Here is a 26,822-nt window from a genome sequence, read left to right on the forward strand (position 1 = left end):
CTAACGTTATTCCTCCTCGCCGTGAATGCCATTCTCCGCTACATTGTCACTTGGATACTCCAAAATGTGACCAGCGTCAAGTCAGCCACAACACAAAACAGAACATCCGGTTACAACGTTCAGAATAAAACATGATTTCACGACCGTGCGTTACTCACAACTGTAATGTCACGAGAATAATTTTACTTTGAAAGAGAATAATCACATTACTTCCGGTGTTGCTCTATCTATCGCTAACTAGCTTGACGCAGCTCAGCATACTCCTCGTCCCTCCCACACTGCCAACTCCCCCTCCCAAAACAGGCATGAGGATAATTGGTTGTTGTTTATTATTATTATTAATAATAATAATAATAATAATAATAATAATAATAATAATAATAATAATAATAATAATAATAATAAACACAAATGTAGGGCAAGAGGAATTTCCAACCATGCATTCCGGTGATACACACACACACACACACACACACACACACACGCACGCACGCACACCCACCCACCCACACACGCGCGCGCACACACACACACACACACACACACACACACACACACACACACACACACACACACACATTTTTATAAAAGTATGCGTAAGGACCTTTAAATGAACTGTATTCCCTTAACCCTCATTTTAACCCTTACTTTAACCTAAACCAAGTTCTCATATATTAACCCTACACTCAAGCCATAACCCTAACTAGCCCCTTGTAGAAATGAGCAAAACTGGTGGCATCTTTCTATCCTTGTGAGGACATTTGGCTTAATAATGATCAAATTAAAGAAAACACACACACACACACACACACACGCACACACACACAGGATCAAAGCCAGACTGCTTGCTGTGTGTCATGTTCTTTCTTGTGGCTCACCATCGGCCCATCCTTGGATAAGCAGCGGACAAAAGCTCTGAAAGTCAGATGTCCCATACAAAAGGGTTCGGGCCAACACATAAAGGTGAAAGCTTCCAGTACACTTCAGTCCCGGTCCAACCAAGCACTCAAAAACAAAGGAGAACTGCCCAGGACTACCAGAGTGATGAGGCTGTTGTGCTGTGTGTGTGTGTGTTGTTAGTGTGTGTGTTGTTAGTGTGTTTGAGTGTGTGTGTGAGTGCACCTGCCTTCACAGCTTCTTCACATGATCAAAGACGCTGCTGATCCCACAGACGCTTGACAACACCTGAGCGTGGACACACACACACGCACGCGCGCGCACGCGCGCGCACACACACACACACGCACACACACACACACACACACACACACACACACACACACACACACACACACACACACACACACACACACACAGTCAAAAAGCCCTTTATTGTCACTGTGTGGTGGTTTTAATGACAAAGAGCTGCTCCTTCACAAAGCGCTTCCGAGCAAACAGGAGGGTGAAAAGGCCCAAAGTGGTTTTAAAACAGAGAAGTGCAGTAAAATAATCCTAATTAAGAGAATTGTCTTTATAATTAATGATCAGACTGAGTAAACATGAACTTAAAGAGATAGTAAGTATTAAAAGATAAGATTAAAAGAAAAACAATCACATAATATGCTATACAGTATAAAACATCAAAACCATTATAAATCTCACATATTTACAGCATTGTAAATATTCTGAATATTTGTAAAATATGGCGTAAAAAGGTACAGTTAGCCTTTATACAGTAGTCACACAGTCTATTGTTTACACAGTAAATCTGTCTTTTGGCATTACTGTAGGAGATACAAGATCTATCCCTTGTGTCAATAGGATGTTCCCCAGCTTGGAGGCGCCTAAGGGCAGAGGTAGAGACTCGAGTAACATGACCTGGACTCAAGTCACAGTCTTCATTGTTTGAGGCTTGACTTGATACATGACGAGAAGACTGGTGGTCTACGGACTCGTTCCTCTCTCAGTATCAGACTCGGCTCCCTCTCTGGTGGACTCGGCTCCTCCCTCTCTGGTACAACCGCAGGAGTTTTTGGTGGTGCAGCCTATCCCACAGCCAGCCCTCCATCTTCATGTCGTGGTTGGAGTAGAAGCGCAGGGGCTTCTTCACCGAGTCGTAGTAGTGGTCCGAGAAGTCGGCGTAGTTTGTGGTGATGAAGCCGAAAGCGGAGACCTGAGGAGGTGCGGAGAGGCGTGATGATGCACATGATTTATTGAACGTTCATCTGACCAAAATGACGAGAGACTTCCTGGACAACTCACGTGTCAGCAAAATGTACATACGCTCAGTTGACCTGCCTTGTTTTGCAGAAGAGTTTACGCGCCTTTTTAGGCCGATATAAAACTTGATGAGTTTACCCTCCTTTTTATTCACCCTGTATATGTAATACTACTACAAACTATGGACAAAATCGGTGAACAACAATAGATAATCGATAACTAGAAGTCGGCAATATGGAGCTGACACTACTGAATGAGATCCATGTGATGATGAGCATGCATGGATCGACATCATTAATCATCTACACCAGCGGTTCTCCAAGTGGGGTCCTTGAGGGGGTTTCAGGGGGACCCCAGTAAAAAGGGGAATATTTTATTTTCACTATAATTCCATGACAGAGAGAAAGACTATAATTCTATGACTGAAAGAACAATATCGCGGTTACAAGCAGCCAAAATGGGTTTTCTCAGGAGGTTGGCTGGCATCTCCGGTAGGGACAAGGTGAGAAGCTCAGTCATCCGTGAGGGACTCGGAGAGCCGCTGCTCCTTCATGTAGAAAGGAGACAGTTGAGGTGGTTCAGGCATCTGGTAAGGATGCCACCTGATCACCTCCCTAGAGAGGTGTTCCAGGCACGTCCAGCTGGGAGGAGACCACGGGGCAGACCGAGGGCGAGGTGGAGAGATTATATCTCCACGCTGGCCTGGGAACGCCTCGGGATCACCCAGTCAGAGCTGGCTAATGTGGCCGAGGAAAGGGAAGTTTGGGGTCCCCTTCTGGAACTGTTACGGCCGCGACCCGACCCCGCGCGACTCTGGAGAGTGCCCGTGGCGTGACATCACAGTTGGGCAAATGTGCGCCCTTCAATCACAGTTGCTCGAGTGACATCACTGATGACATCACAACTGCTCGAGTGACATCACAGTTGAGCAACTGTGCACCATGAACAACTGTGCAAGCTCTCCAATTGACATCACAGTTGGGCAACTGTGCGCCATCGTGCAACTGTGCAACTGTGTGCCATCGGCTCATACTACATCACAGTTGCCAACTTTTGCCCAGGAAGTGATGATGTCACTTTCGTAACTGAGAGAGATAATGGATGGATAAAAAATGACTGTTTTGATCATAGTTTCTCACCTCTCCACCTACAATACAGAGACAGTCACCTCTCCACCTACAATACAGAGACAGTCACCTCTCCACCTACAATACAGAGACAGTCATCTCTCCACCTACAATACAGAGACAGTCACCTCTCCACCTACAATACAGAGACAGTCACCTCTCCACCTACAATACAGAGACAGTCACCTCTCCACCTACAATACAGAGACAGTCACCTCTCCACCTACAATACAGAGACAGTCACCTCTCCACCTACAATACAGTCACCTCTCCACCTACAATACAGAGACAGTCACCTCTCCACCTACAATACAGAGACAGTCACCTCTCCACCTACAATACAGAGACAGTCACCTCTCCACCTACAATACAGAGACAGTCACCTCTCCACCTACAATACAGAGACAGTCACCTCTCCACCTACAATACAGAGACAGTCACCTCTCCACCTACAATACAGAGACAGTCACCTCTCCACCTACAATACAGAGACAGTCACCTCTCCACCTACAATACAGAGACAGTCATCTCTCCACCTACAATACAGAGACAGTCACCTCTCCACCTACAATACAGAGACAGTCACCTCTCCACCTACAATACAGTCATCTCTCATCTCTCCACCTACAATACAGAGACAGTCACCTCTCCACCTACAATACAGAGACAGTCACCTCTCCACCTACAATACAGAGACAGTCACCTCTCCACCTACAATACAGTCATCTCTCATCTCTCCACCTACAATACAGAGACAGTCACCTCTCCACCTACAATACAGAGACAGTCACCTCTCCACCTACAATACAGAGGCAGTCATTTCTCCACCTACAATACAGAGACAGTCACCTCTCCACCTACAATATACAGAGACAGTCACCTCTCCACCTACAATAAAGAGACAGTCACCTCTCCACCTACAATACAGACACAGTCACCTCTCCACCTACAATACAGACACAGTCACCTCTCCACCTACAATACAGAGACAGTCACCTCTCCACCTACAATACAGTCATCTCTCATCTCTCCACCTACAATACAGAGACAGTCACCTCTCCACCTACAATACAGAGACAGTCACCTCTCCACCTACAATACAGAGACAGTCACCTCTCCACCTACAATACAGACACAGTCACCTCTCCACCTACAATACAGAGACAGTACTACAGAGACAGTACTACAATACAGAGACAGTCATGGAATTCTGGACAAAATCATATCGAACAATAAAAAATCTCATCAAATGTGGGTCTGTGATACTAAACAAAGGGTCCTTGATACAGCTCTCGACCAATCCCATAGTGCATTGCACACCCATCACCTCTTCCTCTGTCTGAACGAACAAGGGGAGATTGTTGATATTTTATGCATCATGAGATGGTTATTATCAAAAGCCTGAATGGGCCTTTTTCACCAGTAGCCATTTTGTGTCTAAAAGGCAGGAAGTTACACAGGTGCAAGCAAAACATAATGAGGGTTTCCAACTTCCAATCCATTTAGGTGTTCCAGTGCCTGCGCCTGTGTTACCTCCCACCTTTTTGACACAAAATGTCTGAGGTGAAGAAGGCTAATGGCATCAAATTGGGATGCGGCCATCTTTAAGCGCGTGGTGGCGGCTTTGCTCTTTGCTGACCCGGTCACACGTGTGCAGGGCGGTCATCAGCATCAATGCTCCGGTGCTGGGCATGTAGAGGTCACTGGTCTCACTATAGGTCAGCAGCAGAGACTTCAGGAAGCTGGGAAACAAACACAGGAAACCAGAGAAAATGCAAAGTTATTCCAACACTGCAGTAGCTGTCTGTCTCTGTGTCTCCGTATTGCTGGGATCTGTCTGCACGTCTGAAAACTGTGACTTCCCAGTGCACAATCACAGGCCTGACCACCACAGCAGTCCTTTACCTTTGTGTCACATATGTAATAAAATCTGGGTGGAGCATCTTGAAGTGCTCGGGCGGTTTATTGCCAAAATACCTGGAGGGCCTGTTGGAGAGGACACAGCCTGGATAAGTAACAATGACAGACAAAAGGCCAAAAGAACACACCAAAAGCAAAGGTGCCAGGAGCAGAACATGAAAGAAAGAAGATAATAAAGATCGATTAAGCTCCTCTTCAAGTATATCAACTGAACTGATGTCATTGAAACCCTCTGGGTCAGGTCCTATCTGAATCTTTACGCATGAGGCAGCACCATCTATAGGCCATGAGTGGCATTACAGGACAGAAGTGTGTGGATGAAACTATCTCAATGGGATGAAATAAGAACAGATCATCTTTACTGCTCGCATGTCTTTTCCGAAGTGGCTCATAAACCTTTACAAAAACGATCACACTACTTTGTAATTGATCACTGTACGCAGACATCAGTGTTTCATAAAGAAATACACATTCCCAGCTGTGGGAATAGTACTAGAATGTCCTAAGTAGAAGTAGTGTTACTTTGCTGATATTTTTAAGTAGAAGTACTGGTGTGAAAATCTACTGAAGACAAAGTAAAAAGCAGCTCATATAAAATGTACTCTAGTGAGTAAAAGTCTGCTGAGAAACCAGTCAAGCTGAAACTTGACACATAGTGGATGGGACAATAGATTTAAATTCAATAGGCCTATAGCTATTACAATACAAAAATGTGACAGTATGTATCATGGGGCAGAGAAAATTATCGTGATATTAGCTCCATGTTATTATGCTGTAGGAATCACAAAAGAGACGACTTGATAGTTCACAAGCTCACCTTCTAAAACGATATTATCTGCACATTGCGATTCAAATTTTAAGTTGTTTACATTCTAGCAGCCAATGGCAATTCTGCTCTGTTTTTGTTGTCGTTGAACTTTTATTTATCACATCGTGCTCATATCGAATCGTGACGTCCATATCGTGTATCGAATTGTGATATATCAGCATATTGTCCCATCCCTATGAAGCACCCAGCCAGCAGTAAAGGACTTGACAACTGGCCTGTCCCCGGCGTCGTCTCCGGTGGTGACGGTCCGACCCTGAATGGCAGCTGCCATCATCACATAGTCTCGCAGGTTGGACGGGATGAAGATGTATCGGATTTCCTACAGATAAGACGACACACAAAGAGACCGACATGAGCACACATGTGGCGGACCGGTAACAGTCCTTTCAGTCCTCCTCGTTGCACTGAATGCTTCATGAAGAAGCGTCTCACCGGGCCTTGCGGGACCTTGGTGAAGCCGTCCCTCCAGTAAGACCGGAGCGAGTTCTTCAGCGTGTTTGTGGTGAACCCGTAGAAGGACGTCTTTGTCCCCACGTCTTCTTCAAAGCCCTGGATCACAGCCCCGTTCACCCTGAAAGGACATTTCCCGCATCACTATCACACTTCCATCACTATCACACTTCCAAAAAACAAAAGTGGAGACTTGAGTCAGACTTCAGTCACAATTTTCATTGCCTGAGACCTGACTTGGGTTCTGGTGACTTGGGACTTGACTTTGACTTAACTTAAATTGAAAGCGATGAGATTTGTTTTCAGAGTTTGGATGGAATGATTGAATCAAACGCATGATGCTCTTACCAAGTTTTTTATCCTATTAAAACCTTATTGCATTGAAAAGTCCTAGATATTCAGTTTTCTTTTAAGATATTCAATTGATACTGGGCTCTTGATTTGTTTTCCGACTTGACTTGCTGTTCTACATTTAGACTTGGCATTAATTACATGGACTTGATTTGGACTTGACTTAGAAATCTACATTGTCATTTAGACTTGGGATTTGACCCTGAAGACTTAAAACCGCCTTGGGACTGGAGCAAAGCTGACCTGGTCACACCTCTGAGCCTTAGGGTAAATGTTCGGATAATCTGAGACACAGATATGATCTTTGATGGTGTTTGTGTAAAAAAGAAGAAGAAGAAACAGTTTTTTTTTTCTTGCAGTGTGATGTCCACCAATGCAAAGTTCCTCAAGAGAAGGCATGCTTCCTATTCCATTTACAAGGTGAGATTTGTGGTTTTCAACAGAACCTCCTGGTCCGTAGGATCTGCATACACGCTGCTACCAGACCCGTGATTTATTATCGAGGATCTGAGTGCGAGACTTATGGAAAGCTCTGAAGGTTCCAGGTTCCACAGGCAGGTTTCGGTATCTCCAGTACCTGAAGACGAAATCATGGCTGTCGATGGCTCGCCCCTGCCTGGATCCCCTGAGGATGCCGCCGTTGCCGACCACAGCACAGCGCACGCACTGGTCAGGCGACCCGGCCTCAAACAGACGACTGCTGGGAGAGCTGCTGAGAAGAGCCAGGGCCGATCGAACATCTGGTGAGGAAGATGAACAGAGGCAAATGGTCATCAACCTGCAGAACTCTTTGGGCCATAAGAAGCTAGTGCTTTCTCCCATGTCAGAATCCATTCTAGAGTGCAACGTATCATTCACACGGACAGGAGGAGCGTACCCTTCAAAGGTAGCTGCTTCCATCCGTACGGAGGCGCTTTGTTCCTCAGTCGCTGCCATGCAGCTTTGGAGAAGCTCCCGGCCCACTGGAGAACAGGCACTGAGAAGTTGAAACTCTTCCTGAGGAGCGGTTGCTTCCTCACTGCCTTTCTGAAAGAACAGGGCCCTTCTATCTGGAGAGTTCAGAAAAAAGCATGTCGCATTTTAACCTCAATAAGTCACTACCACATACATCGTATAATCAATATAAACATGAGACCATCACTGAGAAGACTAGCAGCCTCTACACTGCATCTTACACTGTGTGTCACACAGTCGCATTTGGCAGGAAATCTGCTGGATTGTTTTATGGCACAAATGCAGGGAGATTGATTTACGGCACAAAACAGGAAGAGGGCGCTTATCCTCTTCAAGTGAAAGACAGCAGGTGGTGGTGGTGGTGGTGTGTGTGTGTGGGGGGGTGTCTCATGCTAGTGGGGGGGGATGTCTCATGCTAACTAAGGTTAGCATGAGACGGAGGCTACCAATCGTCTTGCTCGACAATGGTCTCATTTTGTTTAGGGCAGTGGTTTTCAACATGGGGTCCGGGGTCCACCAGGGGTCCTTGAGGGGGTTCCAGAGGCTCCCCAGCAAAATGATGAATTGTTGAAGTTAAACATTATTTCATTTACAAGAAGTTAACATGATTATAAAATATAGAAGGATGACTGTTTTGATCTTCACGGTTATCTCTCTACAATACAGTCACGGAATTCTGGACAAAAGTCTAACAATGAAATGTTCTGGGTGAGAGACAAAATGTCATGAAATGGGGTCTGTGGCTCTACTAAATTAGGGGTACTTGATATGAGAAAGGTTGATAATCAGATAAAAATGGAAATATACTTAAGCAATATAGCATGAGAGCCAGTGTGTTGTGGCAAATATATCCCGCTGATCAGCTGTTATCCCACGAGGCCGCAGGCGGGATATATGCCACGATATATGCTGCGGGATATATGCCACAACACCACGCAGCTCGAGTGCTATATTGCTTTTTTAAAACGGTTTCCAAGTATGATAATATAATAATAATAATAATACTATAAGTCCGACTGGCATGGTATTCTGATAGAGTCAGTTGAAACACTACTGTAAGGCGGGACCGCAAGAACGTGCGGGTGATTTGATTGGATCGTTCTGGAGACTGAAGTTGACATTGGCCAATCCTGGCGCTTGCTGAGAAACTGAGAGCTTTCTGGAAAGCCCGACACGCAGCTCGAGCGCAGCGCTGCATTCTCAGCGCTTGCTGAGAAGCTGAGTGCTTTCTGCAAAGCCCGACACCAACTAACGTTACGGGGTTAAATGCGGGGTTAACAGCCTTTTTTTTGCAAAGAAGACATTAGCCCGCATCTATTCTTGTACAAACATAATTTTCTGCGAAGTATTAGTAAAGTTATAAGCGAAGATCGATTCACAAGGATCTGACAGCTGTCTCCGCCATTTGTTTTTTCTACATTGTCATTTGAGGTAACCAAAGGCTTTTAGTAAGACAGTTGCCATGGCAGTGGAGTGGGTTACTGGATTTATACAATGGCTGTGAACCAATCAGATTGCTTGATTTGAGAGAGCCGTTTTATAAAGAACCTTTAATCATTCTATGTATATATGTGTACTGTATATATATGGCTTGGACCTAGCCTGCTAGCATTACTCCTGGCTGTAAAGAGCAAACCCAGTGATTGAGTCTGCTGCCTCTTTAAGAGCCTCTTTGAGATGGCAGTCTCTCTCTCTCTCTCTCTCTCTCTCTCTCTCTCTCTCTCTCTCTCTCTCTCTCTCTTGGGGAACAAACCCACCGTCGTCTCTTCAGTTGCTGTGGTGATGTTCCAAACATCCTGATCATCATCTCCAGTCCAGCTGCTGTTGTCTCTCTGCCTGCTGCTCACACTGCAAACAACAAGTCACTCTGCAGACTCAGGTTATGGAGGCTACAGGCTACTATAATGGACTGATGGAAAAGATAACCTGAATTGCCCTTATAAAAGTATAAATCTCACAGAGAACAATGATTCACCAACACAAACACTCCCTCAGCTAATAAGACTGAACATTAAACTGACAGCCACATGGTTTTACAGGTTTCTGAGGCAAAGGTCTCTTAAATGCACAATAGTTGAAAATGTGTGAAGTGTGTCCCCCTCGACTTGTTTTTGCCAATTCCCAAAAATGCCCCAGGATCTGCAACATGGTGGTTCTCAAACAGGCGGGGGGGGGGGGGGGGGTCCACCCAAAGAGAGGATACCACTCTGTAATTTATAACTACCTTTCAAAATCCTCTTAGATTTTGCTCCTTATTGGGACAAAATCTTATCAAATGGGCGAACTGAGATCAAGCAATCACAAGGCTTTTCACATTGCACGTAGCCCCAGGCTAGCAAAGGGAGCTGTTAGCCCCAGGCTAAGACAGCTTTCACACTGGCACAATCCTGGATCACTGCAAAGGATATTGAACCCAGGGCTAGTAGAACTGCAGTGTGAATCGTATAGCCCTGGGTTTAGGTTAACCTGGGTTTAAAATGTAGCCCAGGGCTAAGAGAACGCAGTGTGAAAAGCCCTGAAAAGTGTTTGGAAGCATGTGAGCTGCATGATGCCATGTAAAACAGGTCTTGCTTCATACCAGCTGAGCTTTACTGTCTGTCATAAAAACAAGATGAGACTCAGGTGAAGATCCCAGACTTCTCAACCTCCCTCATATCAAGGACCCCTTATTTAGTCCACATTAGAGCCATATTTTGTCCCTCGGAACCAAAACTAAGAATAGAATATTTTCATATAATGGTTTTGTCCATTAATTCCATGACTATCATTGTAGCGATAATAAAAGCTATGATCAAAATAGTCTTTCTTCTACCATCTCTAATTATGTTCACTTCTTGTAGGCTAAATAAAATAATATTAACAGTCAATTAATTTGCTGGGGACCCTCTGGAACCCCCTCGAGGACCCCTGGTGGTTCCCAGACCGCACTGGTCTATAGCAAGAGAGTAGGCTATAGGGAGAGAAAACTAACTCTAAAGTTCATTCAAAAACCTTTTAATTAAATGTTGCATATGACAAAAGTAGCCGACAATATCATACAATCTTAGGTCATTTTTTATTGGATGTGGGCGGAAGTTAATTGCCAATTTGCCCCAAACTGTAGCCTACATTCTAACGCTAACTTTTATTTTATTTTCATTTCGTCTATTTTAACTGAGTAGCTAGTTTATAATGTGAATAAGCAGCCGTATGAGTCCTTCAGGTGTGTGTAATGTTTGCAGCCTACATTATATCCTACAACAATAACATTAATAGAGTTTCGGAGTTTACACAGACAGACTGAAGGGACCCTATAGCCTACCTGAAGGATGTGTCGAAGTTGCGATGTCCATATATGATTGTCCATACTATAAAACACGAAGTCCCCAGCACAAAGAAAGCACACTTGTTGGAAGACCTCCTCATAATAGCCATTAAGAGTCATCAAAAGCAGCTTTCAAACCGGATCATAATTGACTGTGTGACGCGTTTGCGTCCCTGTCGACATGTCCGCGCTCCTATGCCTGCTGGTGCAGGTGAGGTTGATTCCAGGTGAGTGAAGGTTCACTGCAAAACCTGACTGTCTAGGAAATTGTTTGACAGTGATTTCAGACCTATGTTTCAGACCAGCTGAGCGGGTTGATCTCTCATATTATGAATACATAGGCCTATTAAAGTAACTTATTTTGGTGTCTCAAAAAATAAACAAATAAACAAACAAATGCATCAAGATAAATCAAAGAAACATGTTGTCTTTGTCTTAATTAAATAGCCTACAACATTAAAAACGCATTGGAATGTTGTTAAAAAAAACGTTAATCATAATCAACTGCATGTGAGTAAATCAAAGGTGCAAAAACTCACTAAATTGGAAATGGAAATGTGATGTTTCATTATTAATCTATAGATTAGGCCTGGTATTTAAAATGGCTAATACCATTAATTAAATGGTAGCCTATTAACAACCATGTTGTAAAAACCAGGCTGATATTTTGGTGTCTGGGTGAAAACTGATTTTTGGACTGGGAGTGACAGCCACAGCAGGAGAAAAGTTCAGCTGTCCTCTAGTGACATCTAGAGGCGGATACAGACATTTCTTTCAGCTAATTTCTGTGACCCAAATGTGATCATCAACGAGGTTTTAGGATGTCGCAATTTAGTGTGGAAAGTTGAGATATATCCTCTAGCAAAACCCCACCCAACTGTACACCACCTATCCAGTTACCAGCCAGCCACCGCCCAAAATGTGTGTGTGTATATGTATGTAGGCTATGTAGCCTATAGCCTATATATATACACATCATTTTTGTTGTTTTATGTGCTGTTCCTGCGCATTGTTATTTACCTGTTGCAATTTGTGCCAGTTGACGTTTTTAGCCTGCTTTTGTGTACCTGTTGGCTACATTTTGAACCTGCTAAACCTTTTTATTTCCTGTAGGCTATGTAAAGCACTTTGTGATCTATGGATTTGAAAAGTGCTATATAAATAAAGTATTACTTAGCCTACTAAAGTATTACTTACTTACAAACATTTGCTTTTAATTTTTTCAAATAAATTTATTGTCACGAAAAAGAACCTCATCACATCACTCAATTGAAACAATATAACAATAAAGTGTCCAGTATATAAATTTGAATCTCACACACACACAGAAATTATTATTTTTTAACAAGGAATCATTGCATTTCAGCTACCAGAAAACATGAGAAACAAAATTAAAGTGCATTAAAACTCTACGCAAAGATTGCTGTACAGCCTACTTCTTCCAAAGGTTGATCTGAACTTATTCAGATTAACTGAACACTATTACCAATGTGACTGACCAAGAAAAGCCAGTCTCATATTTAATTTAGACGACAAGGCTTTTGGGATGTTGTAGGCCTACATGTATTGGTGCTGAAAAACATGTACAGTGACATCTGTAAGGTTAAGCTAGCTACTGCTATTAGGCTACTTATTGATTTAAGGTTCAATCCACCTCAAAAAAGAATTCAGGAGTTATTTCTCTGATCTTGGACGTAAAAGATCATAGACATACCTATGCAAAATTTAAAGGCATTTTCCCCCTTCAAATCCAATCTTGCATCAACTTTATAAAGATAAGCCATGTGTGTGTTTGAACCTGTTTCAATCTATTATACATTCAAGTATTCCAACAATTTGTGTTCATAGTGACAGTCCATATTGATTGAGTCTGAACTGAACATAGTTCCCTCTCTCAGTAGACTAGAGGGAATAGAGTTTGAGCTGCTCCTCCATGTCTCTCTCCGTCACCTCACCGAGCACCTCCTGGTTCTCCCTCAGCAACAGGAAGATGGCCGCCAGCTGCTCCTGTTGCACCCTGGGAAGTGAATCAAACACACACACACACACACACACGCACCACCCCATCACCACCGCTGCTGCTGACACACAGAAATGTCACACCCACTTTCACCTGTGACATTTGAAAAACCAGAACATGACAACACACACTCGTTGACGGGCTCTAGGCCTACTACATGCCTGGGAGGGAGAGGTGTGTATGTGTGTGGCATGATGTATAGATCTGATATAGATCTGTACCGAACACGACTTCAGAAATAACCTGAGACAGGTGTGTTTCATTTTATAGACAAGACATCCTGCATGACATTCATGTGCTGGCGTGTGTCCTGAACGCTGCATCACACTTCTTATAGAACATTATATCCACCGGGCTTAGGCCCATGTATCACTTTACCTATATATCATACTGGCCATGTATAAACACCTAGAGATCATTGAGTCACGTTGTCCACCTCTGATATGGACATTTATTGTAGGAATGATCGATGCTACACTTGCCGTCTGTGATTCTGTTGATTCTAATGCAACATATTAAGTGTCCCATCTCAGGAATCAGGAGGTCGAAACCAACAATAGTTTGGACAAAGTGGCTTTTAATAAGACTTTACAAAAGCCTCAAAAAACATCCCATGTTGAAACGAATACAGTTATCAACATCATCATCTTTACGGTTTCAGAAATGTAATCAACGTCAAGCATCTCTGCCACACTGACCCTTCAAGCAAGAACTCGAACCCTGGAGCCAAGACTGAAGCCCGTTCATCGTCAGTGTGCAATAGCAATTACTTTTGTAACACTCTACTTGTGCATTTTGTGACGCATTACAAGCAGACTATAAGCCCAAGAAGCACAGAGAGACAATCGAATCAGACAATTATATTCATTTACTTCAAAGCATTCGACTCTCTGCAGTGTTTATTATACCCAGCTCTGATTATAACAAATATTATGCATTCACAATGTGCTTATAATGGGACTTTGGATCCTTTCTATGAGCAAAATTTCAAGTTAAGTGTTACACCAACTTCTACCTTTGTGCAACTGAGAATAGGAGTGGGATAGTCATAGTGATGGCAAATATACTATTTTATCAACAGGACAGACGTATAGGCTACTATTGAAAGTGTCTGGGACTGGCTGGAGGGGGGAGGAGTTCAAGCGCTTGTTTTGGATTTAGATCACAGCTTAATAATAGTTACAAAGGCTATTAAAACAAAAAATATCACACAACCTGTTCTCTGCCCTGTAATCACAATAACTACACACACTATTCTGTTAATGCAAGTCGTTTCTTCTTTCAGAATCGTCTCCATTCCCTTCAAAATCTTTTAAACGTCGGTAAGACAACACATGAAAAGCAAAATGAAAGAGTACAGTTTGCTGTAGGCACTTGGGTGTACGGTGTGCTGCTATTCACAAGCCAAACAGAGCCGGTGTCTGTAAGCCACGCCCCCTAAAAAAGTGAAATGAAACAAAAAATGAGGGCAGGGGTAGATGCAGGGTTACATTTCCCATAATCAACATCATCAACTGACAGCCAGTTGGTGAAACGAGGCTGATCTTCGCTGCAGGCCGATCCACTCTTCAGTGTTCCTCTTCAAACGTCAGATGTAGAAAAACAAAGAAGAAGAAACCGAGGGGCTGTACGTCATCTTTTACTCGGCCACTCTGAAAGAAAAAAATGGAAAAGTGCAAAAAGGAATCACATTTTCGGATGACCGAGTCGGATAATCTGACGTTGGACAAATACAGAATACAGGTTTCTTCAACTCTTGGTACACAGCGCCAGCGGTGTTAGCAGAGTAAATAATGTTAGCATTAAGCATTTTGGAAATCATGCTAATAATATTAATCCATCCATGCAGTAACAGCAAGTTTTTGGGGAGATTGTCCCTTTAACTTAACGACTAAGTGATCAGGACATAAGACACCAACATCATCCATGTGTTCCCAGTAGATAATCGGCTCTGCTGCTCCATCCATGCTAACACTTTAGCACAGTGGTTCTCAAATGGGGGTCCGCGGACCCCCAGGGGTCCGTGGCACTTTGCCAGGGGGTCCGCGAAAAGTTTGCAAGTAATTTCTTTTTTTTTTTATAAAATGCTACATGTTACTTATTCCTTCTCAAACTACTTCCTACATGGTGCTAGTCTATCAAAATATCTTGGCTGTCATTGATTGTGTTGCATAGTGGTTTTCTGTACTGTTGACAAATTGTGATATTGTAAGTCGCTTTGGACAAAACAAAAGTGTCTGCTAAATGACGTAATGTAAATGTAATAAATATATATATTTTTTTGCAAAATCTTCATAGTTCAACGAAAATAGTTTATGCTTTAAATCTAAAATGGTTCATGGATTACATTCTAATAACAAACCTATCAAATTAAAAGTCAAGCACGTTACCGTGGAAACAATTAAGCTTAGCCCAAAATCACAAATCAGAATGAGGGGGTCCCCGGTATATTTTCTATCTTGTAAGGGGTCCTTGGCTGAAAAACATTTGAGAACCTCTGCTTTAGCATACACTATATGTTGAGTGATAGGCTAGTAGGCTCCATGCTAACACTTTAGCATACACTATGTTGAGTGATAGGCTAGTAGGCTCCATGCTAACACTTTAGCATACACTATGTTGAGTGATAGGCTAGTAGGCTCCATGCTAACACTTTAGCATACACTATGTTGAATGATAGTACAGTATAGTATAGCTTTATAAAAAAAAAAAGATTTTAGTAATAAGGAAGTGCATGGAGCCTACTAGCCTATCACTCAACATAGTGTATGCTAAAGTGTTAGCATGGAGCCTACCATCACTCAAAGCGTTTCAATAATGAGAGACTAGTAAGAATGTTCAAATGAAACTTGAATGATACAATAAAATTAGGTTTGGCGTATGACTCCATGATATGACGACGCTCCTTCTGAGATGTGAGAGGACAGCGATGTTCGCTGGACGGAGGCCGCTGGAAGCCTGGAGCCCCGGTGAAGAAAAAAATAAAATGACACTGCATGCTGAACGTAGGTAGCCTTCATGATTGAAATTAGTCTAAAGGCCTAAACATGGTCGTCCGTCAGAGCCTCGCCCCGCCCTCCCCGTATGATGGCGGGTGGAGCGCCGTCCTACGGGGAGGGGGCGCCGTCGGCTGACGGGGGCTGCTCGAAAATGTGACTCAGCGCCGACGATACGTGCGTGACGTCAGCTGCACGAGAGTTGTGACTGGCCGTTGCCTTGGCTCATCGTCGCAAAGTCGCCTTTCAAAGCATGACGTTAGATTATAACGAACTAGTTGTGTGGCTTAGCCTTCCCAAATGTTGAGGGTCGTTTTTTTAGAATTTAATACATAGAATTGGGAACGTTACATTAAATTTCATTCAGACTGCCTGGCACACAATCTCCACCATTTTCACACGGAGCTTCCACAGGAGGAGGGAGGGTGGGAGGAGGGAGGGCGTAGTGGCGTCCAAGCATGTAGGGCTAGCTGGCGCCGCCAGACGGCGAGACGGCTCCAATTCGAGGCGGACGGACGACCATGTTTAGGCCTTTAGCCTTCACTAGCCTGGCGCCTGCTACAGTATCACTCAACATGGTGTATGCTAAAGTGTTAGCATAGAGCACTGGGTCCAATGAGCTACTGAGTCCTGGATGACTTTGATTTTGAAGTCTTTGTTCTCATCCCTTGGCTTAACCTGAGTGGACCAGTCTTCCAAAAACTATTTGGGTTATTCCTTTAAAGTTGAGCAACACAGAGACACCACTCACCATTGGCTGTGATGTTAGAGGGCAGCATGCAGAGTTAGCAGGTGAGTAGCAGAGCTTGTTTGAAGAAGAGAGAAGTGCCCAAGACTGGAAAAAACCCAAAGAGAAGACAACACTCCTCCATGACAGTTTACCCACCACCATATGGATATGATGCAGTTTGTCATTGCAGATTTGACCAGTCCTACACTGGTTGTCTTTCTAAAGTGACTGCTATTAAAGTAATGATCATATTATGGTTAACCTGGGAGTGTCCCATGATGGTCTGAATGCTGTTTCAGAGAGCCAAACCTGGTGCTAGAACTTAGTAGTTCCTGGGTTCCTGACCCTTCTCCACTGGGTTGACCTGGGCCAAAACAAGTTCAGCCCCAGTGCGTATGTTCCAGGCTAGAGTTCCTGGACAACATTTTGGGGCTTTTGGCCCTCAGTGGAAAGGGGAGTAGGGGGAAATGGTGGCGTGACTTTACTTGAAATGCACTTTGACGATGCATTACAATTAGATTTAAAAAATATTAAACTTCTCTTATTGTATAATCATCAGACAAACGTCAATTCAAGTAAAGAGTTACTGATGGAAAAAGGAGCGTGACTGAACATTTGGTGGCTAGGTTTGTGTTAACAGGTGAGGTGAGAATCATCTGCTTTAAATTGGCTGTAGAAGAAAAGATTAAAAATGATATAAAACTTACGTAGAACATCATCACATTATATTTGCAAAATCACCATTGACGTAGATTCATTATTGTATTTCCCCTGCAGAGGGCGCTCAAGTACAACCAGTAGGGACTGTGGTTTTATAGCAGGAGTAAAATAAAATGCCAAACCACTGACCTTGTCACTCCCTGATCAGATAGGAGGAGCTAGAAATAAGACAGAAGTCTGCATTCCTCAGTTGTTTTGATGTCTAGGCTGGCAGGGACAGTGCATGTAAGCACATGGCAGGGACAGTGCATGTAAGCACATGGCAGGGACAGTGCATGTAAGCACATGGCAGGGACAGTGCATGTAAGCACATGGCAGGGACAGTGCATGTAAGCACATACGAGTGGGACTTTCTTATAACAGAGAGAAAAGTACAACTGGACTTGGCAATGAAAAGTGGAAAAGAGACTCGAGAGACAGAGCCATTGTGTAACTCACTGTACTGTACATCCTGTTAGTTGTGCTCAGCTGGAGGCTGTCCTCAAACCACACTTTATCAGTACAAGACTCTAATTCAGTCCCGATGAGGCCGGTCCACTCCACATGCACGGCGACAGATATGTGCAAGCTCAGCTTTTGGCTTAAGGCTGATCCACATTTTGCCAGGTGGCTCCTAGAATCTGAGCAGCAGTGATGAAAGTCCCACCCATATAACATGAGACATGTGGGACAGGCAAAGTCCCACCCATATAACATGAGACACGTGGGACAGGCAAAGTCCCACCCATATAACATTAGACATGTGGGACAGGCAAAGTCCCACCCATATAACATGAGACATGTGGGACAGGCAAAGTCACACCCATATAACATGAGACATGTGGGACAGGCAAAGTCCCACCCATATAACATGAGACACGTGGGACAGGCAAAGTCCCACCCATATAACATTAGACACGTTGGACAGGCAAAGTCCCACACATATAACATGAGACACGTGGGACAGGCAAAGTCCCACCCATATAACATGAGACACGTGGGACAGGCAAAGTCCCACCCCTATAACATTAGACATGTGGGACAGGCAAAGTCCCACCCATATAACATTAGACATGTGGGACAGGCAAAGTCCCACCCATATAACATGAGACATGTGGGACAGGCAAAGTCCCACCCATATAACATGAGACATGTGGGACAGAGAGAAATTATGCTCTCCAGTGTTTTTGGTTTAATTTTATTACATTTATTAAGAGTCAGGATTAAAAACAAGAGGTTCACTAGAGTTTGGATTGAGCTGCCTGAGGAGCTCAGGCTGTAAAAACCTGTTACTGCCTTTTAAATTGCATCTTAAACTCAACTTTATAGTCTTGCTTTTATGTTATATATGTAATGATCTTTAATTGTCTTTTATGGTTTATGTTTCTTGCCTTGCTTTCTCTAAGTATTACCTTGCTTCTGCTGTTGATTTTTTTCTCCCTTTTGTAAAGTGCTTTGTAACTGCATTTTGAAAGGCAACGTGTATTATTATTATTACCAATTCAATTGATTAAATTCAATTGAACTAATTGCATAGGATTTATTCAGTCATTTAAAAACAGATTTTTTTCCACAGTGGATTCCCCCCCGGGCATCAGTGTTAATGAAGACTGTGGCCTTTGTCAGTGGGTCCTGAGAGATTCCTTCCCAACAAAAGGCTGGTGGGAAGGCCTCTATAGGAGCCTTTGTATTTCCTATATGAATGTCTTACCCCCCCTTAAGCGCACAGGAGCCATATTGGTTTGGCCTGCATATAGGATTTCCCAGGATCTCTGGCCTCCTTTGTCCTCTCTGGGTGAGACAGAGAGTGCTTGAGGGTGTGTGTGTGTGTGTGTGTGTGTGTGTGTGTGTGTGTATGTGGGGGGGGGGGGGGGGGGGGGCTGTGTTGGCTGAGATCAAACAGAAGGTGATAATAATCAAGAGGATAATGCGAGATCTGAAATCATCTGCCATCTGGAGCCCCTCCACACACACACACACACACACACACACCCCCCCCCCCACACACACACACCCCCCCCCCCCCCCCCCCCCCCCACACACACACACAGCTGTGCCAGCACCAGCTTAGTAACAGCTGGGTGTCGCATTGTAAACAAACAGTGTGACCCATTTCCCCGTGGACACCCATAGATGGCTCTGATGGAAGCATGGCGTTAAAAGGGTCATTTAACGTGTGTTTGAAAGGGGTTTAAAATGGAAATGGAGGTTGGTGAGGGGGTCAGAGGTCAGAGGTGAGGGGGTCAGAGGGAACATGGGTGGACTGGGGGGGGTCGGTCATTTAGGACAGTGGTTCTCAATCCTGCTCCGCGGGACTCCGAGTTTCATTCTAGCCATCTATAGTCGGGGACTAGTTTACACCTGGGAAGACAGGTGAAGGTAGCTGATGAAGACCCCCCATGAAATGCCACCTTTACCGCCTTCAAAAGTCTAAACCAATGGAATGCCAGCCGGGAAGAGAAGAGGCAATTTGATTTGATGGGAGGGGTGCCGGGGCCAGATTGTTCTCATATCTGCGATCGTTTCATTGGTCTGAATGTACTCTGAGCCCGAGGAGCATGTCTGAGAACCTCAGATTTAGGGGAATGTCAAGAGGACAGAAGGGGGCTGGGATTTTAAGTAGATGGTCGAGAAGGTTATTTAAGAGAAACAGCACCTTACCATCTCATTTCTAACACACTCTCTGTCTGCTGAGGTTGTTTATAGAGAGGTAAAATCAGATGTAAGCTCTATCCTGAAAAGATAATAAAAACGCAGTGAGAGCTCACACAGTTCCATAGACACAAAACAACTCGCTATCCCAAATCCCAGGATGTTGGCATATATACAGTGTATTTGGATAGGTTGGGTTGACATGCTTGTGCTGTACATCCCAGTAAACCTGCAATCAAGGGGAGGAACAAGACAGTCTGGATGAATGGAAGTTGAGGACATTGAAACTGAAGTCAAACTCTCGGGCTGGTATAGAGAGGCACATTCCACTTTGGCTCTCTATTCACCTTATTCTTTGCCCACACATGGACGCTTCCGCATTACGTCATTTTGTAATAGTATTTCCGTTTTGGCTTGCCAAAAACTCCGCAGGCAAGATGGCTGCGCACACTCCGCATCTAAACTGCCAGAATTACTCCCCCATAAAGTAACATATCTTGGCCAATACGTATGTAACATACAAAATAAAACAACCCGTAATATCTTAATTTTATGTAGAATGCAGAGGACATGTAACCGTTTAGTTAAACTTGCATTCCAGGGATATTGTGCTCTTAAGATGATGTTAGTGGAGTGGACGTTAGGTTGCGCACCTATGTTAGGTTACGTAACCTATGTGCGATTCGAAATAACGCATCCGAGATAGAAACGTTATGAATATAGCCACGTTATAAACAACAAACTAACGCTGGTGATCCGTATGGAATCAGTGTTACTCGAAATGGTTAACGGTTATATCAATTTGGTCATTCAGTGGCATTTTACTGCCATATAACATAACTAACTAGTGGCTAATATTATTAGCCACTAGTGGCCTTCGCAACTAGCACTGAACCAGAAGAACAAATACGTTTGCGTTGAACGCGGAAGAGAGAAAAAGTGGGCGTGGTGAATAAGGTGAATAGAGAGCCAAAGTGGAATGTCACTTCCTGCTTCAGCACTGTACCAGAGATTTTCATCCGCCATTTATTTTCCCATAGACATTTCGTAAAACGCGTATAAAATAGTTGTACTTCGTTGAACCAAACGGTTCAGCTAACGCTATAATCGGGAGAGACCATAGAACAGACCCAAACTTAAAAAAACAACATCGAAAAAAAAATTACGTTAAAAACCAGCCTTTTTTTTTTTTACGTTTTGGTCCCAGTGAAATGTTATGCGATCGCTCCCGTTTCTAAATATATCTGTACCGTTTGGTTTGAACCAGTAAAACTATTTTTATAAGCATTTTACGAAATGTGTATGGGAAAATAAATGGCGGATGAAAATCTCTGGTATGCTGAGATGGTGCTGAAGCAGGAAGTAGGCAGTCACTTTGCCTCTCTATAGTGTGCAGCACATGCTGCGCTCATGTGTGTGCCAATATAACATTTGGGGTTACATTTGAGGTGTATATATAGATGGGAAGGGCAGCAGGCGTCATTCATATGGGTCGAGGTCAATGTTTATAGCAGCTTAGTGGGAGGGGTGGGACGAGGAAGTTGGACGGGGTTCAATGTCCCACTCCGATGTCCCACTCCGTCCCCCGACGTGCGGAATATTTATTCGTCCCTGACTCCCTGATCTCATTAGGCCCTGACTCACAACTTAAGACTTGAAACAGGAAGAGGAGCAAACTCAAGCAAAGACAAAGACGTTTCCTAAAGTGGTCATACAGTACATGGCTTAGTTTCCTCCCTCCTCTCCCTCTCTCCTCACATCTCCATGGCAACACAATAAAGCAACACGTTGAGATATTTTCAGAGCTTGACTCAGATCTAGAGTTTAAAAGAAATGAGCGTCCAATCAGGGAATGTTAAGACAGCCCCTCCCCCATGCTGGGAAAAAAATGGAAAAAAGCCAGACCCGAGAATGGAAACTCTGCCATGTGTGTGTGTGTGTGTGTGTGTGTGTGTGTGTGTGTGTGTGTGTGTGTGTGTGTGTGTGTGTGTGCGTGCTGCCACCCCACACAAAGGAATTTACTTTTTCCTCACTCGCCCTCTTTCCTCTCAACCCAGTCTGGCCACCTCCGGGCCCCAGGCTCACCGCTCTGTTACGCAATACGCTCGGGCCGATTTCCGATAATATTATAGACCAGAGGGTCCCAAACTGGGGTACGTGCGCCCCTAGGGGTACGTGGAGCTACTACAGGGGGAACTTGAGAGAAAGAGGAAATTTAAGAAAAAAATCAGGAAAACGAATAAAATGTTAAAATAAATCTGCTCAGGAGGTACTAATTGCACCTCGTTCACTACATTCCTTATTCTGTCATGTTAAATTATTCAAAAAGGTGGGTTATCATTCATTCATTGCATCATATGCGATCGTTTTCTCTTGCAGCTCTCTGAGCAAAATGTTGTAGTCGGGTAAAGGGGGTACATGGATTCAGAAATCAGGAAAAGGGGGTACTGATTCTGAAGGCAAAAAAGTTTGAGAACCACTGTTACAGACGGTTTTAAGTAACTTCACAACAAAAACATGCTGAATTGAACCCCAGCTCACTTCCTGTTGCAGTGTTTGCTATCGACAGAAAAGGGGGAAAAAAACATTAAAGTGGAGGACTGACCTTTCCGTGAAAACAGTCTATAAATATCAAGATATTCGTCACGATATGCGATATAACTTTGTGTGTGTACAGTACTAGTCAAACATTTGGATACACTTTCTCATTTAAATGAATGGGAAGGTGTGTTCAAACTTTTGACTGGTACCGTAATGTACATTTGTAGAAATCTTTGGGACATTATTGGCACTGTTAAGACTTGTATATTTTGCTGCAAAGCGGTAAAGAAAGGAAGTGAACAACATAGCAACATCTCATACCACTAATCATAATATGTAATGTACGTGTCTCAAACATAAAACACAATCATGTATAATAACCTCCCCCCCCCTACACATCACAATATAGACATTAAGGCCTCAGGACGTGGTGTGAGGGGGGAAACAGAGAAGACACAGAGGCTGCTCTCTGTGTCAATCCTCAGCAGTCTGCAGACAGACTGACCTGAAGAAACCGGGCAGGAGAATGCTGGCTCAGGAAAACCTGTCGCAGGACCAGGCTGGACTTAGTAAGGAACAATCCACCCTAAAACTCTTCGGCGCTGTTGGCACAAAACAGCTAGTGGCGAATGTACAATGTATTTCTGGGACCGTTTGATTGTTTGGTGGAGTTGGATGGCAGGAGATGTTTGGCGCTAAAACATCAACGGTCAACGTGTCAGTCCCTCAGAATCAAAGAGCGAGCGCTTCTTTCTTGAGCCGCCATTTTGCACCGCCGGTCAGCAGATCATAGAGATCGTAGAAGAGGGAGAGACACCAGACTGATGCCTTTTGGGTAAGAAGAGGGAGAGACACCAGATTGATGCCTTTTGGGTAAGAAGAGGGAGAGACACCAGACTGTTGCCTTTTGGGTAAGAAGAGGGAGAGACACCAGACTGTTGCCTTTTGAGTAAGAAGAGGGAGAGACACCAGACTGATGCCTTTTGAGTAAGAAGAGGGAGAGACACCAGACTGATGCCTTTTGAGTAAGAAGAGGGAGAGACACCAGACTGATGCCTTTTGAGTAAGGGGTGCAGCCGCAAGATGGTGTCTCAACAGCATATCATTATTATTACTACTATTATTATTTATTTTAGCATATTATTAACTTGTTATGGTCTATTCCTGAAACACTAGGTAGGGAGGTAGTCTGAGCAAACCCCCCCCCCCCCCCACAGGATTAGAGGTTTAGCAGCTCTCAGACCAGCTTGCCTCTCTTATCATGTCAGGCTCCGCCTCCTACATGCCAGGTCAACACGCAACGATGGAACAAAATAACACGGCTCGAGGAAGAGGAAGTGGAGAGCAGGTGGTGTAGTGTGTGTGTGTGTGCATGCGTGTGTGTGTGTGTGTGTGTGTGCGTGTGTGTGTGTGTGCATGCGTGTGCGTGTTTGCATTAACATGCAGGCAGTGGGAACACATGTCCAGAGTCATGCTACAGTGCCATGTCGTTCAAGCAGAGTCAGGCTGTAGAGGGATATGTAGGGGGGGGGGGTTAAGTCAGAGACTTACCTCTGCTCCTCCTCCATCTCCTCCTTGCTCATCAGCGTCTCAAACTTGCTCTGTTTCTTGCCGGGGGTGAACATCACTTCCTCTTCAGCAGCAGCCACTTGGGACTCTGAGACACATGAGATCCAAGTTAGAGGGATGCACAGAGGTTCTGCTAGGAAGGCTGTCCCTTTTGGTCGACTTACCAGTGCAGTGTTCAGAACATAGACCCCAAAATCATCCAGGTGTCCCTGATAGATCAATAGCTCTGGAGCGCCATGCTAACACGTATAAGCATACACTATGTTGAGTGATAGGCTCCATGCTAACATGTTAGCATACACTAGACTCCATGCTAACATGTTAGCATACAAATGGTGAATGGTAAATGCATAGTGTATGCATTTACCATTCACCATTCACCATGTTGAGTGATGGATGGTAACACTTAAGCATGTAGTAGGCTACTATCTCAAAAGAGAACTTAGCGCCTCTAAAGCCAATGGTAAGTAGTTTTTGTTTGTGTGCACAAAATTGTCAGACTAAACTCCGGCTGACATCCCGAAAACCTACAATCTGATACAGAAAAATGTATATTAATGTTTGTTTGTTTATTAACTGGCCCCTGGCCTCCTGTCATTTTGCAAAAATGTCCCCCGGGCAAAGCAAGTTGAGTATCCCTGTGTTACAGCATGTGTTGTGGTGTTACAACATGTGTTGTGGTGTTACAGCATGTGTTGTGGTGTTACAGCATGTGTTGTGGTTACAGCAGCATCACAGGTTGGAGGGACAGAAGGCAGCTTGTGTCCAGTCTTAGCAGCAGGTGCTGAGCGGGGCAGCCAAGTGCCTTAGTGACTGTGTGCGCTCTCAGATTAACCAGCATCCTTCCTGAAACAGATGGCCACTCTACGTCTAAGAACTGCTAACGTCAATTGATTCAACTGATCTGCACGGATTGACACGGCATTCCTGCCATTGGTGGAAGCAGACTGAGATGACGGGGCTGCTCTTATGTTGCCAGGGGGAGACAATGTGCTGATCTAAGCTGCAAGCAACTGGTCCAGACTGGTGCAACAGTTGGTTGATGTATAACTCCACAAAGAGTCGATTCATATTCCAGTATAGCTCGATGCCGACGAGTCTTAACTAGACAATTGGTTGAGACAATTGGTTTAGCTGCCATGTTTGTAGTTTGCTGATGGAAAACAACTTGACTGAGCAATAGCTCATCTCATGGGCAGGGGATTTTCTGCTTTAAGGAATGAACCGATGCAGTATAATACTTATAAATGTATAACATTTGAATAATTTCTATTCTAAACCCATACAGCAATCATCCCATCCATATGTCTCAATGAAAGCCTGCGTCTGCGTACTGTCGAGAAGAGCAAACACAAGTCCACGTGGCGTGACGTGACGTGACGGCCACTAAACACTCTGTGCTGCCCCATATCAATGTGCACTAAGGCAGCTCTCCTCTATTGGCTTTGCCTGGAAAGGAGTTATCTGCCCTGCACAGCCGCTGGCTGTTTGCCTGCTAAAAGCAGCTGTTTTGCTGTTCAGAGATTATTCACACAGTGTGACAGAACACAAAGGAAGCCCCCCTCCCACAAAACATCCACTTAGATACTAGGGCTGGGTTAAAAAAAAATCGATATATAGATATTGAATCGATATTCATGTGAAGGAACAAGTATCGATACATAAATCCCAGTATCGATCTTTTAAAATGCATTTTTTTTTTATAAACATAGGCTATAATATTATAGGCTGTGTGTGGTAGTTAAAACATAGTTTCAAGTTGATGTTTATTTATGTTTGTAGTTGAAACAAAAACATAAATACTGTAGGCTACATGTGCATTGTGCATGCACCATGAGCCAGATGTACAGACCTCAAATCTGTTTGCACTATAATGTTTGTGAACTGGAAATGTTCATGAGCTGCATTTTATTTTATTTTATTTACAAAGCATTTATACTTTATGAAACACTGTTTACAACATGCTGCTGTTCAATGATTCTGTTGTATAGTGGAAATCTAAATTTGTTTAGCTTCTCACAGAAGACCGTAAAGAAAGCTAAGATGTTGAATGACTATGTTGGTCATGTTTAAATAAAAAATAATTACATGATGTAACTGCTTGCTTTATGGTCAATTCTAAATGTAAATATTAATATTTTTTAATAATGCACCAGGTTAGAGGGTTCCGTGTACAATTTACAGCATTAGTTCTTTGAGAATCTCTTCCATTATCAAAGCAAAACTGGTATTGTAACTAAAATATTGATATCGAATCGTATCGTATCGGAAATCGTATCGACTTGGGACCTTGTGTATCGGAATCGTATCGTATTCGGAAGTCAGTGGCGATACCCAGCCCTATTAGATACACTGTATAGCGGGTCACATTGTAGTCAGTGGGTAGACACAGTTAGATACACTGTATGTGTATAGCAGGTCACACTGTAGTCAATGGGTAGACACAGTTAGATACACTGTATAGAGGGTCATACTGTAGTCAATGGGTAGACACAGTTAGATACACTGTATAGAGGGTCA

The 26,822-nt window shown here is 43.7% G+C and overlaps 2 protein-coding genes across 2 annotated transcripts in view; both read right to left on the minus strand.

The window, feature by feature from the left end:
• Positions 1–1,909: 1,909 nt before the first annotated feature.
• On the minus strand, positions 1,910–14,751 carry st6galnac2 (ST6 (alpha-N-acetyl-neuraminyl-2,3-beta-galactosyl-1,3)-N-acetylgalactosaminide alpha-2,6-sialyltransferase 2; the record flags this gene model as incomplete). The annotated part of the gene is made up of 9 exons (XM_083649373.1): positions 1,910–2,113; positions 4,927–5,029; positions 5,193–5,273; positions 6,252–6,355; positions 6,469–6,607; positions 7,415–7,577; positions 7,715–7,886; positions 13,046–13,112; positions 14,747–14,751. 9 exons carry the CDS (start codon positions 14,749–14,751, stop codon positions 1,910–1,912), a joined length of 1,038 nt encoding a protein of 345 aa, XP_083505499.1.
• Positions 13,685–26,822, minus strand: part of LOC310787743 (uncharacterized protein) — a 34,782-nt gene continuing 21,644 nt past the window's right edge. The window contains exons 3-4 of the mRNA XM_083649232.1: positions 24,285–24,390; positions 13,685–14,767 (exon numbers count right to left, since the gene is read on the minus strand). Of these exons, the coding sequence (XP_083505358.1) occupies positions 14,755–14,767; positions 24,285–24,390 (119 nt within the window). The 3' untranslated portion in view covers positions 13,685–14,754. The remainder of the gene's footprint in view (positions 14,768–24,284; positions 24,391–26,822) is intronic.

Source organism: Poromitra crassiceps (genome assembly GCF_964638095.1).
Source record: "Poromitra crassiceps genome assembly, chromosome: 13".
NCBI lineage: Eukaryota > Metazoa > Chordata > Actinopteri > Beryciformes > Melamphaidae > Poromitra > Poromitra crassiceps.